Source organism: Nerophis lumbriciformis, linkage group LG09 (genome assembly GCF_033978685.3).
Source record: "Nerophis lumbriciformis linkage group LG09, RoL_Nlum_v2.1, whole genome shotgun sequence".
Lineage (NCBI taxonomy): Eukaryota > Metazoa > Chordata > Actinopteri > Syngnathiformes > Syngnathidae > Nerophis > Nerophis lumbriciformis.
In genome coordinates, this window is record NC_084556.2 from 54,957,533 (window position 1) to 54,971,323 (window position 13,791).

A 13,791-nucleotide genomic window follows, 5' to 3' on the forward strand; every position below is an offset into this window, starting at 1 on the left:
ATCTTGAATTAACTGTTAACTCTTTGGAGGAAACGCGATGGCATGAAGACGACTAGTCGTATTTATTTACCTCTTTCTTTTTCATCAAATGTGTCATTAATTCTTATCCGAACGATTTGCAAGCCAAGTTTTGTGGAAATGTGTTCACGCGTCGGGTGAAAAGTATACAATTTGTCTGCTGACGTCATACTCCAACACAGTAGGTGGCGGCAATGCAGTTGTGAGGTTGAGTGCCGCCGCCATTAAAAGTAGAAGAAAAAGAAAATGTCGGCGGCGGGAAAACGGAAATAAGTTTGTGTGTTTGTCCGATTCCACGCCTGTAAGAAGCCTGTCGCGCTCTTCTCCTTCGTCCATGGATGAAAAGGTCGATAAGGTAACGAGCTGTGTGTAGGTAGAGACTTTATTGGTCAAGTTATTGACGTTGTTGTCATGGCAACGTGGTTGTTTTGGTAGGTGAACAGCTGGCTGAGTGCCGTGTTCGGGGAGCAGGCCGTGCCCCGGTACGAAGTCAACATCAGAACCGTGGATGTTCTCTACCAGCTGGCCTGCTGCAGCGAGGCCCGCTGCAAGGAGACCACCCTGCTCACAGAAGACCTCCACCACAAGGCGTCAGAGTACCAGGCTGACGGTGAGACACTGCATTAATTAGAAAAAAAGTGGAAAAAACTGTATCACGATATTTTATATCGGTCGATATGGATAAATATTGATATTTGTATGACCCGTGGAAAATAAAGACCAGTAGAAAATATTAAATGTAAAAATATATATATATTTAAAATTAGATATGTCCGATAATGGCTTTTTTGCCGATATTGTCCAACTCTTAATTACCGATACCAATATTAACCGATACCGATATATACAGTTGTGGAATTAACACATTATTATGCCTAATTTTGTTGTGATGCCCCGCTGGATGCATTAAACAATGTAACAAGGTTTTCCAAAATAAATCCACTCAAGTTATGGAAAAAAGTGCCAACATGGCACTGCCATATTTATTATTGAAGTCACAAAGTGCATTATTTTATTTTAACATTCCTCAAAACAGCAGCTTGGAATGTGGGACATGCTCTCCCTGAAATAATCCTGATACCCACTACAACTATGGGAAACACTGTACTTTGACTTTCACAAAGTGCATTTTCCTTCTTTTTTTTTTTAAACATGCCTCAAAACAACAGCTACAAAAACAATGAAGGCACACAGCTTCAGTCCAGAGTATACTATAAACTGGGCTCAATCTGCCCTGTTCTTAACATATTCGTATGAGTAACAAAAATGTGCAAATAAAAACAAGAAAGTCACAAAAATAAAAAAAAACTGCTTCAGTCTAGACTAGTAAATAACACAGCCATCCTTTAAAGTGCATGAACATTAATAAAACTGCTTCAGTCTAGACTAGTAGAAAACACAGCCATCCTTTAAAGTGCATGGGGGAAAAAGGCACAAAACATAAATAAAACAGCTTCACTCAGTCCAGACTATTAGTCTATTTGTGCAACAGATGAAGCTCAAAGAGTGGGCTACCGTATTTTCCGCACTATTAGCCGCACCTAAAAACCACAAATTTTCTCAAAAGCTGACAGTGCGGCTTATAACCCGGTGAGCTTTATATATGGATTAATATTAAGATTCATTTTCATAAAGTTTAGGTCTCGCAACTACGGTAAACAGCCGCCATCTTTTTTCCCCGTAGAAGAGGAAGCGCTTCTTCTTCTATGGTAAGCAACCGCCAAGGTAAGCACCCGCCCCCATAGAAGAGGAAGCGCTTCTTCTTCTACTGTAAGCAACCACCAAGGTAAGCACCCGCCCCCGTAGAAGAAGAAGCGCGCGGATATTACGTTTCATTTCATTTGTGTGTTTACATCTGTAAAGACCACAAAATGGCTCCTATTAAGAGACACGCGTACAACGCAGAATTCAAACTCAAGGCAATAAGTCACGCAGTAGAACACGGAAATAGAGCAGCAGCAAGAGAATTGAACATAAAGTTAAGTTAAAGTTAAAGTACCAATGATTGTCACACACACACACTAGGTGTGGCGAAATTATTCTCTGCATTTGACCCATCACCCTTGATCACCCCCTGGGAGGTGAGGGGAGCAGTGGGCAGCAGCGGTGGCTGCGCCCGGGAATCATTTTGGTGATTTAACCCCCAATTCCAACCCTTGATGCTGAGTGCCAAGCAGGGAGGTAATGGGTCCCATTTTTATAGTCTTTGGTATGACTCGGCCGGGATTTGAACTCCCAACCTACCGATCTCAGGACGGACACTCTAACCACTAGGCCACTGAGTAGTAAATTAATCAATGGTGCGTAGGTAGAGGAAGCAACAAGATGACCTGCGCCACTAAGACAGGGAGACAGCGCCGGACGACATACGCCAACATCTGCCAGTGGATTGTAAATGCCTGGGCGGATATATCGGTCTCAACTGTGGTCCGAGCTTTCCGGAAGGCAGGATTCACGGAACTGCTGGACAACAACAGCGACACTGACTCTGATGACTTCGACGAGACGGAGCCGGCCATTTTGGATGCCGTATTCGCCCAACTTTTTAATTCAGACACTGAAGAAGAATTCGAGGGATTTATGGATGAGGAATAATTTCAGAAAGTGAGCTTTAAATGTTTATTTTGTGTGTTGTGTGACATTAACGTTCGAGCAACGTTGAGTTATTGATGTTGCTATTGCGCTGCACTAATTTGAGTGTTACTATTTTTGTGATTGCACATTTGCACATTACATTTTGGGGGTGAACAGAGTTGTTAGAACGCTGGTTTGTAATATATTATTAAAGTTTGACTGACCTATCTGACTGTTTTTTTGACATTCCCTTTAGCGCAGCGTAGGCGCGGCTTATAACCCGGGGCGGCTTATAGGTGAACAAAGTTTTGAAATATGCCATTCATTGAAGGTGCGGCTAATAACCCGGGGCGGCTTATAGTGCGTAAAATACGGTAATTCTTTTTCTCCTTATCGCGTGTGAGAGGTGGATTTTTCTGAATGAAAACAAGCATCTGCAAGGGGTTCTGGGTATTTGTTCTGTTGTGTTTATGTTGTGTTACGGTGCGGATGTTCTCCCGAAATGTGTTTGTCATTCTTGTTTGGTGTGGGTTCACAGTGTGGCGCATATTTGTAACAGTGTTAAAATTGTTTATACAGCCACCCTCGGTGTGACCTGTATGGCTGTTGACCAAGTATGCTTTACATTCACTTGTGTGTGTGAAAAGTCACAGATATTATGTGACTGGGCTAGCACGCAAAGGCAGTGCCTTCAAGGTTTATTGGCGCTCTGTACATCTCCCTACGTCCGTGTACACGGCGGCATTTTAAAAAGTCATACATTTTACTTTTTGAAACCGATACTGATGATTTCCGATATTACATTTTAAAGCATTTATCGGCCGATAATATCGGCAGTCCGATATTATCGGACATCCCTATTTAAAATGTAACCTTCCTCTGATTATAATCCCTCAGCTATCAAGACAGAAAGGAAATGTCAACACAAGCATGGAAATCACATTGAACACTTAACAATAAGCTCTTAAAAATAAGGAACATGTAAGAAATGCTTCATAAAGTGTAAGAAAATAGTGCAAAGTGTGAAAATGTAAACATAGAGAAACCTGCAAAGAACTATTGTCTGCAGGTTTAGTGGCAGGAAGTTACCACTGTGCTCAAAAGGGTGAGCGTGGCTAATAAGGTGGTGTGGTATTAGCAGTCTTGCATTGCATCATTTACAGACCACAGTGGTCTGACTACGAACACCCCAACAATGTAAACAAAATAGTCAAATCACATTGAACACTTAACAATAAGCTCCTAAAAATAAGGAATATGTAAGAAATGCTTCATAAAGTGTAAGAAAGTGCAGGTTTAGTGCCAACTATGGTTGTATGATATACCTTAATATAGTGCTAATGACATTTTTTTTTTTTTGATTAGATATATTTGATTTCAAATATGCAAAAAAACAAGAGCAAGCCTGATCCAATATAGTGCTATAGCCTTAACAGCAATTATAACAAAATGAAAACAATGGAGAATAAAAATGAAAAAAATAAACAAAATGAGGAATGGACTTTTTAATTTATTTTTTATTTTTTACATATTTGAAAAGGAGTGAGAAGAAGTTTACACTTATTTAATCCCACTCCTTTTCTTTAAATCATAAATTACTCTGAGCTAGAATTACCTGTTCACTCTATGTTCAAACTTACCGGTAATGAACTTATATATACATAAATTATAAATATATATGGCATCATGCCACAGCAGCAGCACCACAGCAGCAGCACCACACTCTTAAGTTAAAGTTAAAGTAGCAATGATTGTCACACACACACACTAAGTGTGGTGAAATTTGTCCTCTGCATTTGACCCATCCCCCTTGTTCACCCCCTGGGAGGTGAGGGGAGCAGTGGGCAGCAGCGGTGCCGCGCCCGGGAATCATTTTTGGTGATTTAACCCCCAATTCCAACCCAAGCAGGAAGGTAATGGCTCCCATTTTTATAGTCTTTGGTGTGACTCGGCCGGGGTTTGAACTCACAACCTACCCATCTCAGGGCGGACACTCTAACCAGTAGGTTACACAAACAACCCAATATCAAACCCCATCATATTCAGTATCGCACAATCACTGAGAACTTACAAGTAGACATAGTGTGTAGACAGAAAAAGGAGAACTGACTAATTTGGCTTGATAACTAAAGTTAAAGGTGCAGTTATAACACTGACGGACATACTTGGTCAACAACCATACATGTCACAGTAAGGGTGGCCGTATGGACAAGGCCAACACTGTCATAAACATGTGCCATATAATGAAACCACACTAAACAAAAATGACAAACACATTTTGGGAGAATAGTTGCACCGCAACACAACATAAACACTTCAGAACAAATTCCCAGAATTCCCTGCAGCACTAACTCTTCCGGGACGCTACAATATAAACAAATGCCACTGGTGGATCCACTGTAATGATACCAAGTGCAGGAGCGTATCTAGTTGATAATACTATGATTACATCAATATTTTTAAGCATCACAAAATCTTCTTTCGTTTAAAAAAAAAAATTATATTATGTTTATAAACTCAGGAAATATGTCCCTAGACACATGAGGACTTTGAATATGACCAATGTATGATCCTGTAACTACTTGGTATCGGATTAATACCTACATTTGTGGTATCATCCAAAACTAATGTAAAGTATCAAACAACAGAAGAATAAGTGATTATTACAGAAGTGCAGATAGAACATGTTGAAACAGAAAATAGGCAGATAATAACAGTAAATGAACAAATAGATTAATAATTCATTTTCTACCACTTGTCCTTAATAATTTTGACAAAGTAATAGAATGGAAAATGACACAATATGTTACTGCATATGTCAGCAGCTGAATTAGGAGTCTTTGTTTGTTTACTTACTACTAAAAGACGAGTTGTGTAGTATGTACACTATTTTATTTAAGGACAAACTTGCAATAATAAACATATGTTTAATGTACCCTAAGATTTTTTGTTCAAATAAAGCCAATAATGACATTTTTGGTATCAGGGCAACACTAGTGCCAACAAGTTGCAGCTGTGCTCTAAAGGGTGAGCTCAGGTGGTGTGGTATTAGCGGTCTTGCCTTGCATCTGACCACGGTCCCTTTGAATACAAAAATCCCCAAAAAGAGCCACTGTCCAGGTGACTTTTCCTCTTTTATCCACAATTTCTTCATTTTGACTTTCTCTTCTCACTTCATGCAAAGAATCCACCAAACACGTGATAGTTGATACTGTCACCTGATTGGCTGGTAGCGTGTCACTCCCACTGACCATACTTCCGCCTTCTTCTGACAAAGAAGAAAAAATTCCGGAACGCATCTTTTATTGATATCGATTACGTGTCTATCGCAGCATATATTGATATCGCTTATTAATGTAGTCCAGATTTGAGAAATCCCCATAAAATGGGCCATTTCTAATATTGTCGCAAATAAATGAACGGTTTAAGAAATTATAAATGTTGTTGTAATGAATCTTTAAACAACGTTTATATTTTTGTTATGTGTGTCGTTAATGAGATAATGGCGTTGCAGATAAAAAGTATCAGTCTGGTATCGACCATTCAAATGGAAAGCTAACTTTTACATGGCACTGCTACAATACCAAATTGTGTTCATGCTGATTTGGAGTTTGTCCGTGCAGGCACTCACCTCCAGGAGGTCCTTCAAAGCGTGGGCCTGACCGACGAGAGCCTGTCCAAGTCCTCCACGATGTACACGTCCACCCTGGTGGACATTGCCACGGTGCTGGGAGTCCGAGACACGTCTCTTTACAGCTTCATGCCCGCCCTGAACCGCCTCACCGACGAGCTGCTGGACGCGGAGAAGTCGGAGAGGAGGGTGCAGCGCGAGAGTCTGGCCGTGCAGGAGAGGCTCAGCGCCGCTCTGCTGCTGCGCGGCAACCTGGAGGAGTGAGAACGTCCCAACGCTGTGGTCGTTGCCGTCGACAACCGCGCGCTAACGTCTTTCCTTCCGCCCGAAAGGGACGCCGAACACATTTTGAAGAGTCAAGCGGTGGAGAGCGCCAAGACCGAGGAGAGGCTACTGAACATGGACTTTGTGAAGGACAAGGCTAAAGAGCTCCGCAGCAGACGGGAGAAGAAAGAGGTAAGAAAGACGAAGCACAGGTGTGTCCAAACTTTTTACACTGGCAGGGGGACATTTTGATTGTTGTTGTTTTTTCCTAAAACCAATACAATTGATTTTTTTTAAACCTTCATGGTTCTCCTATCTGTGTTGGCCCTGCGATGAGGTGGCGACTTGTCCGGGGTGTACCCCGCCTTACGCCCAAATGCAGATGAGCTAGGCTCCAGCACCCCCCGCGACCCCAAAAGGGACAAGCGGTAGAAAATGTATGGATGGATGGGTTCTCATCAAGTTTGGTCGGGTTGCTGTCATAAAAATGTAAAATAAAATAAAAATATATATATATATATATATATTTTTTTTTTTAACTTTCAACACCTACATCTTTAGATCAACTTCAGATCTATTTGTTGATATAAAAAAAAAATGTATGCTCTTTTTGTAAAAAAAAAAACACTCTGCTTTGTATGGCAAAACACAGAACATGCAATATTTTCCTCAAAATCAATCAATCAATCAATCAATGTTTATTTATATAGCCCTAAATCACAAGTGTCGCAAAGGGCTGCACAAGCCACAACGACATCCTCGGTACAAAGCCCACATAAGGGCAAGGAAAAACTCACCCCAGTGGGACGTCGATGTGAATGACTATGAGAAACCTTGGAGAGGACCGCATATGTGGGTAACCCCCCCCCCTCTAGGGGAGACCGAATGCAATGGATGTCGAGTGGGTCTGACATAATATTGTGAGAGTCCAGTCCATAGTGGATCTAACATAATAGTAAGAGTCCAGTCCATAGTGGATCTAACATAATAGTGAGAGTCCAGTCCATAGTGGATCTAACATAATAGTGAGAGTCCAGTCCATAGTGGATCCAACATAATAGTGTGAGAGTCCAGTCCATAGTGGATCTAACATAATAGTGAGAGTCCAGTCCATAGTGGATCTAACATAATAGTGAGAGTCCAGTCCATAGTGGATCTAACATAATAGTGAGAGTCCAGTCCATAGTGGATCTAACATAATAGTATGAGAGTCCAGTCCATAGTGGATCTAACATAATAGTGAGAGTCCAGTCCATAGTGGATCTAACATAATAGTGAGAGTCCAGTCCATAGTGGATCTAACATAATAGTGAGAGTCAAGTCCATAGTGGATCTAACATAATAGTGAGAGTCCAATAGCGGAGACGGGTCAGCAGCGCAGAGATGTTCCCAGCCAATGCACAGGCGAGCGGTCCACCCCGGGTCCCGACTCTGGACAGCCCCCCCCCCCTCCACAAGGAAGAGGGGAGCAGAGGAGAAAAGAAAAGAAACGGCAGATCAACTGGTCTAACAGGGGGGCTATTTAAAGGCTAGAGTATACAAATGAGTTTTAAGATGGGACTTAAATGCTTCTACTGAGGTAGCATCTCTAACTGTTACCGGGAGGGCATTCCATAGTACTGGAGCCCCAATAGAAAACGCTCTATAGCCCGCAGACTTTTTTTTGGGCTCTGGGAATCACTAATAAGCCGGAGTTCTTTGAACGCAGATTTCTTGCCGGGACATATGGTACAATACAATCGACAAGATAGGACGGAGCTAGACCGTGTAGTATTTTATACGTAAGTAGTAAAACCTTAAAATCACATCTTAAGTGCACAGGAAGCCAGTGCAGGTGAGCCAGTATATATGTATATATATATATATATATATATATATATATATATATATATATGTATATAAAGGTATATACAGTATAGGCGTAATATGATCAAACTTTCTTGTTCTTGTCAAAAGTCTAGCAGCCGCATTTTGTACCAATTGTAATCTTTTAATGCTAGACATAGGGAGACCCCAAAATAATACGTTAACAGTAGTCGAGACGAGACGTAACGAACGCATGATCAAAAAGATTTTCAAAGTGGAATATTTGAGGAGCCTTCAATATGTTAATAATTCGTAACAACATTGATTTTAGTTCATTATTATTTTTTGAACAATAACAGTTTTTAGAAGAAGAAAAAAGGGCCTCCCACATAAGTGTCAAAAATAAGTCATATTGATGTAAAATTTAATTTCAATGCTTAAATCTGTAGATCTATGTCAGATCTGTCGATACAAAGCTGTTTTTTTATGTTTTATACTCTTTGTAAAAAACAAGCCCTGCTTTTATATGGCAATAACACAAAATATGCAATATTCCTCCATGCAAATGCCCCCCTCTACCTCAAAGAACTACTCACCCCCAAATCCTCCGCTCCGGACAGGCTAACCTCCTCCAACCTCAGAGGACAACGCTATGAACAATGGGAGACCGGGCTTTCTGCTCCGCCGCTCCCAGTCTGTGGAACGCTCTCCCTGACCACCTGAGGGCACCACAGACTGTGGATGCTTTTATAAAACAAGCCTTTTTTTTAGATATATGCATACTAGTTCTAGCTATTAGGCTGTTCTAGTTTTTATTTTTATTATCTTTTAATTATTTTTTTTTAATACACTGTAGCACTTTGAGGTTGTTTGCTCAATGTAAAGTGTTTTTTAGAAATAAAATCTATTATTACTAATTCCCCAAAAACTATTTTAAAGTGAAATATTTGATGTAAAGTAATCGGAGCCTTAAATATGTAAATAATTCATAACATTGATTTGAATTATTTATTATTTTTTGAGCAATGACAGGGATTCAAATAAGCTCTATTCATAAATGTTAAAAATAAGTCATGTATTATTTTTACTTTGTTTTTACTTTCAATGCTTAAATCTCTAAATCAACTTCAGATCCATCAATTCATATAAAGTTGTATTTTTGTTTATTTGTCATGTTTTTTTTTTTGAAAAACAAACAAAAAAAACCTGCTTTTTATGGCAAAACCCCCAAAATGAAATATTTTCCACCTAAAAATATAAAAGTGGAATATATTATGTGAAGTACTTGAATAAGTCAGTGATTTATAAAAACATAATTTTGATTAATTGTTGTTTTTTGAGCAGTGATCGCTCTAAAAGTCTCGGATCTCCAAAAGGACTCGCTCATAAGAGTGTTAAAAATAAGTCCGAAAAGAAAATGTTTGTTTTTTTTAACTTTCAACGCTTAAATCTTGAGATAAACTTCAGATCCATGCGTCGATTATACGTTTTTATTATTTTTGTATGCCTTTTTGTCGAAGAAAACTTCCTTTTCTCTATGGCAAACACACACAATATGCAATATTTTTCCCCAAAAAGTATTTGAAAGTGTAATTTTTGATGTGAAGAAATAGGAGCCTTGAATATGTCAATAATTCATAACATTGATTTTGATTCATTATTATTTTATGAGCAATGACACTTTTAAAGAAAAAAGCAGCCTGCATGGCAGCTTTGTGTTATTAGAGTCAACATTGCAACTTTTTCTTCTTACATTTGCTGTTTTATTCCACTTTTTAAAGTTAAAAAAAATATATATATAACAGTATTTTTAGAATGTGAAGCGGGCAATTAACAAATTAGCCCACGGGCCACACTTTGGACACCCCAGTTCTGGTATTGAAATTCCGATGTTGTTTTGATCCAGGCTCAGCTGGCCTCCAGGAACATGCACAAGTCACTCACTCATCAAGCTTTGCTTCAACTCTCAGAGGTGAGTTCAAGCCGTGTGGAAATCCAAGACATTGTTTTTGTAACCTTTGCTTGGGCAGGAAGTGACTGCGCTGAAACTAGAGACTGTCCCCTTGAAGAAGAAGCTGGAGCCTTACATGGACCTCAGCCCGGTTGGTAGTTTCCACACATCAGCATTACATCTCTTCAGGCAATATAAAGACTTCCTTCTGTAAATATTAGCTAGGGGACGGACGAATCGATCCGATTCCTGGGGTGACGATTCCACTCAGAATCCATTCAACATGATTCTTGCATTGTATTATTTGGTCTTATAAATAGAGATGTCCGATAATGGCTTTTTTGCCGATATTCTGATATTGTCCAACTCTTAATTACCGATACCGATATATACAGTTGTGGAATTAACACATTATTATTATGCCTAATTTTGTTGTGATGCCCCGCTGGATGCATTAAACAATGTAACAAGGTTTTCCAAAATAAATCAACTCAGGTTATGGAAAAAAAGTGCCAACACGGCACTGCCATATTTATTATTGAAGTCACAAAGTGCATTATTTTTTTTTAACATGCCTCAAAACAGCAGCTTGGAATTTGGGACATGCTCTCCCTGAGAGAGCATGAGGAGGTTGAGGTGGGCGGGGTTGACGTGGGGGAGGAGGGGGTAAGGGGTAGCGGGGCTGTATATTGTAGCGTCCCGGAAGAGTTAGTGCTGCAAGGGGTTCTGGGTATTTGTTCTGTTGTGTTACGGTGCAGATGTTCTCCGGAAATGTGTTTGTCATTCTTGTTTGGTGTGGGTTCACAGTGTGGCGCATATTTGTAACAGTGTTAAAGTTGTTTATACGGCCACCCTCAGTGTGACCTGTATGGCTGTTGACCAAGTATGCCTTGCATTCACATTTGTGTGTGTGAAAAGGCGTAGATATTATGTGATTGGGCCGGCACGCAAAGGCAGTGCCTTTAAGGTTTATTGGCGCTCTGTACTTCTCCCTACGTCCGTGTACACGGCGGCGTTTTAAAAACTAATTAATTTTACTTTTGAAACCGATACCGATCATTTCCGATATTAAATTTTAAAGCATTTATCGGCCGATAATATCGGCAGTCCGATATTATCGGACATCTCTACTTATAAATAAATGAAACTTTTTCAAAACCAGTTAGAAAAGCTCATTCTGGTTGCACAGAGATGGCCTAAAAATAATCTTTTAAAAACTGATAAATTGAATTTTTTTTGTAGGAAAAAAATTATAATTCTTTTTTATTTTTTTTTTTTTTATTTTTTTTTTTAATAATTCTTTTTCAAGTCAATGTTTGATAATTGTGAATCGATTTAGAACGGGGAGGGGAATAAAATAGTGATTCAGATATTAATCTTTTTTCTTTTTTTTTGCACTCCTGATAGCAGGGGTGTGAATCTTTGGGCACCTAATGATTCGATCCGATTCCTGGGGTGACAATTCCATTCAGAGTCGATTCTTGCAATGTATTTGTGTAATATTTAAAGTTAAGTAATAGGAGCTTTGAATATGTCAATCATTCATAACATTGATTTTGATTCATTATTATTTTTTGACCAATAACAGTTTTTAGGAAAAAAAGGGCCTCCCACATAAGTGTCAAAAATAAGTCATATATTGATTTTTTTAATTTAATTTCAACGCTTAAATCTGTAGATCTACTTCAGATCTATCTGTTGATACAAAGCTGTTTTTTTGTGTTTTATTATCTTTTTGTAAAAAAAACAAACCCTGCTTTTATATGGCAATAACACAAAATATGCAATATTTCCCCCAAAAACTATTTTAAAGTGAAATATTTGATGTAAAGTAATCGGAGCCTTAAATATGTCAATAATTCATAACATTGATTTGAATTCTCTATTTTTTGAGCAATGACAGTTTTCAGAAAAAACAATCCCACAAAAATTCTCAGGGATTCAAATAAACTCCATTCATAAATGTTAAAAATAAGTTATGTATTATTTTTATTTTGTTTTTAATTTCAATGCTTAAATCTGTAGATCTACTTCAGATCTATCTGTCGATACAAAGCTGTTTTTTGTATGTTTTATACTTTTTTTCTTTCTTTTTTTTTGTAAAAAACAAACTCTGTTTCTTTATGGTAATAACACAAAAAAAAGCAATATTTCCCCAAAAAACTATTTCACTTTTGCACTCCTGATAGCAGGGGTGTGAATCTTTGGGCACCTAATGATTTGATCCGATTCCTGGGGTGACAATTCCATTCAGAGTCGATTCTTGCAATGTATTAGTGTAATATTTAAAGTTAAGTAATAGGAGCCTTGAATATGTCAATCATTAATAACATTGATTTTGATTCATTATTATTTTTTGAACAATAACAGTTTTTAGAAAAAAAAGGGCCTCCCACATAAGTGTCAAAAATAAGTCATATATTGATTTTGTTTATTTTTATTTCAATGCTTAAATTTGTAGATCTACTTCAGATCTATCTGTTGATACAAAGCTGTTTTTTGTATGTTTTATACTCTTTTTGTAAAAAACCAAAACCCAGTTTTTTTATGGTAATAACAAAAAAAAAAGCAATATTTCCCCAAAAACTATTTCACTTTTGCACTCCTGATAGCAGGGGTGTGAATCTTTGGCCACCTAATGATTCCATCCGATTCCTGGGGTGACAATTCCATTCAGAATCAATTCTTGCAATGTATTATTTGCTACAATAAGTATAATGAAACTTTTACAAAACAGGTTCTGGTGGCCTAAAAGCTTTTTTAAAAATGTATTATTTTTTTTCAATCGCTTTTTTTAAAACGATGAATCAGGATGAATAGGAATCAATTTTTTTTTGTGCCCCCCTAGTAAATAAACACTTGTCATACTCGTCCCCCGCAGAGTCCATCTCTTGCTCGGGTTCAAATCGAAGAGGCAAAAAGAGAACTGGTAAATATGAATATTGTGTGTCTGCTCATATTTTCATTGCTGTGCTTTGGTTGAGAACTTTTTTCTTTTTTCTTTTAATGTTTTTATTTCAGGCGGCGCTGGACTCCAAACTGGCGATGAACATGGCTTTCAAGTGACATTAATAAAGGAACATGGATATTTTTATATGGCTTTCTAGCACACCCACGAGAGTTTATTAGTGTTTGTAGAAATAAATCATGTTTTCCCTCATTAAGTGGTAAAATTATATGTATAGGACAATACAAAGCACACATAAATAATAGTGTTTTATAACCACAATAAAGGCACGTGTGTTTTGAGACATTTTCAGGCTTTTTAATGACTTAAACAAGTATTTGTGTGGCTATGATCAATATTATAAATAAGACTATATTTTATATGTACGGAGATGAACCAGTAGGGGGCAGCAGTGGACTTTTAACACGTTTTAGACTTATTTCCCTTTGCCGACGTGCTTTTGGGCAAACTGGTTCAAAACCAATCTACATTTGAGATTCGTTCAGTTCAAACTAATCTCCATTGTCCTTCAAATCAGCGTGTTTGTTTTCAAAAGTTAAAACCGGAAGTAAACAAACCAAGTGCGTCACACGCCGCTCG

General features: G+C 38.3%; 1 protein-coding gene across 1 annotated transcript; it reads left to right on the top strand.

Moving 5' to 3' along the window:
• The first annotated feature begins 5 nt into the window (after positions 1–5).
• On the top strand, positions 6–13,466 carry haus1 (HAUS augmin-like complex, subunit 1). Its single transcript, XM_061962854.2, has 8 exons — positions 6–373; positions 454–628; positions 6,216–6,483; positions 6,556–6,679; positions 10,200–10,265; positions 10,324–10,395; positions 13,126–13,173; positions 13,266–13,466. Exons 1-8 carry the CDS (start codon positions 353–355, stop codon positions 13,308–13,310), a joined length of 819 nt encoding a protein of 272 aa, XP_061818838.2. The 5' UTR covers positions 6–352; the 3' UTR covers positions 13,311–13,466.
• Positions 13,467–13,791: the final 325 nt, after the last annotated feature.

Bases quoted from the DNA above. Each gene is read 5' to 3' on its own strand.
- haus1 (XM_061962854.2), top strand. From the start codon at position 353: ATGGATGAAAAGGTCGATAAG. The intron at 10,396-13,125 runs GTTGGTAGTTTC...CGTCCCCCGCAG, and splicing joins CTTACATGGACCTCAGCCCG to AGTCCATCTCTTGCTCGGGT. The intron at 13,174-13,265 runs GTAAATATGAAT...TTTTTATTTCAG, and splicing joins AAGAGGCAAAAAGAGAACTG to GCGGCGCTGGACTCCAAACT.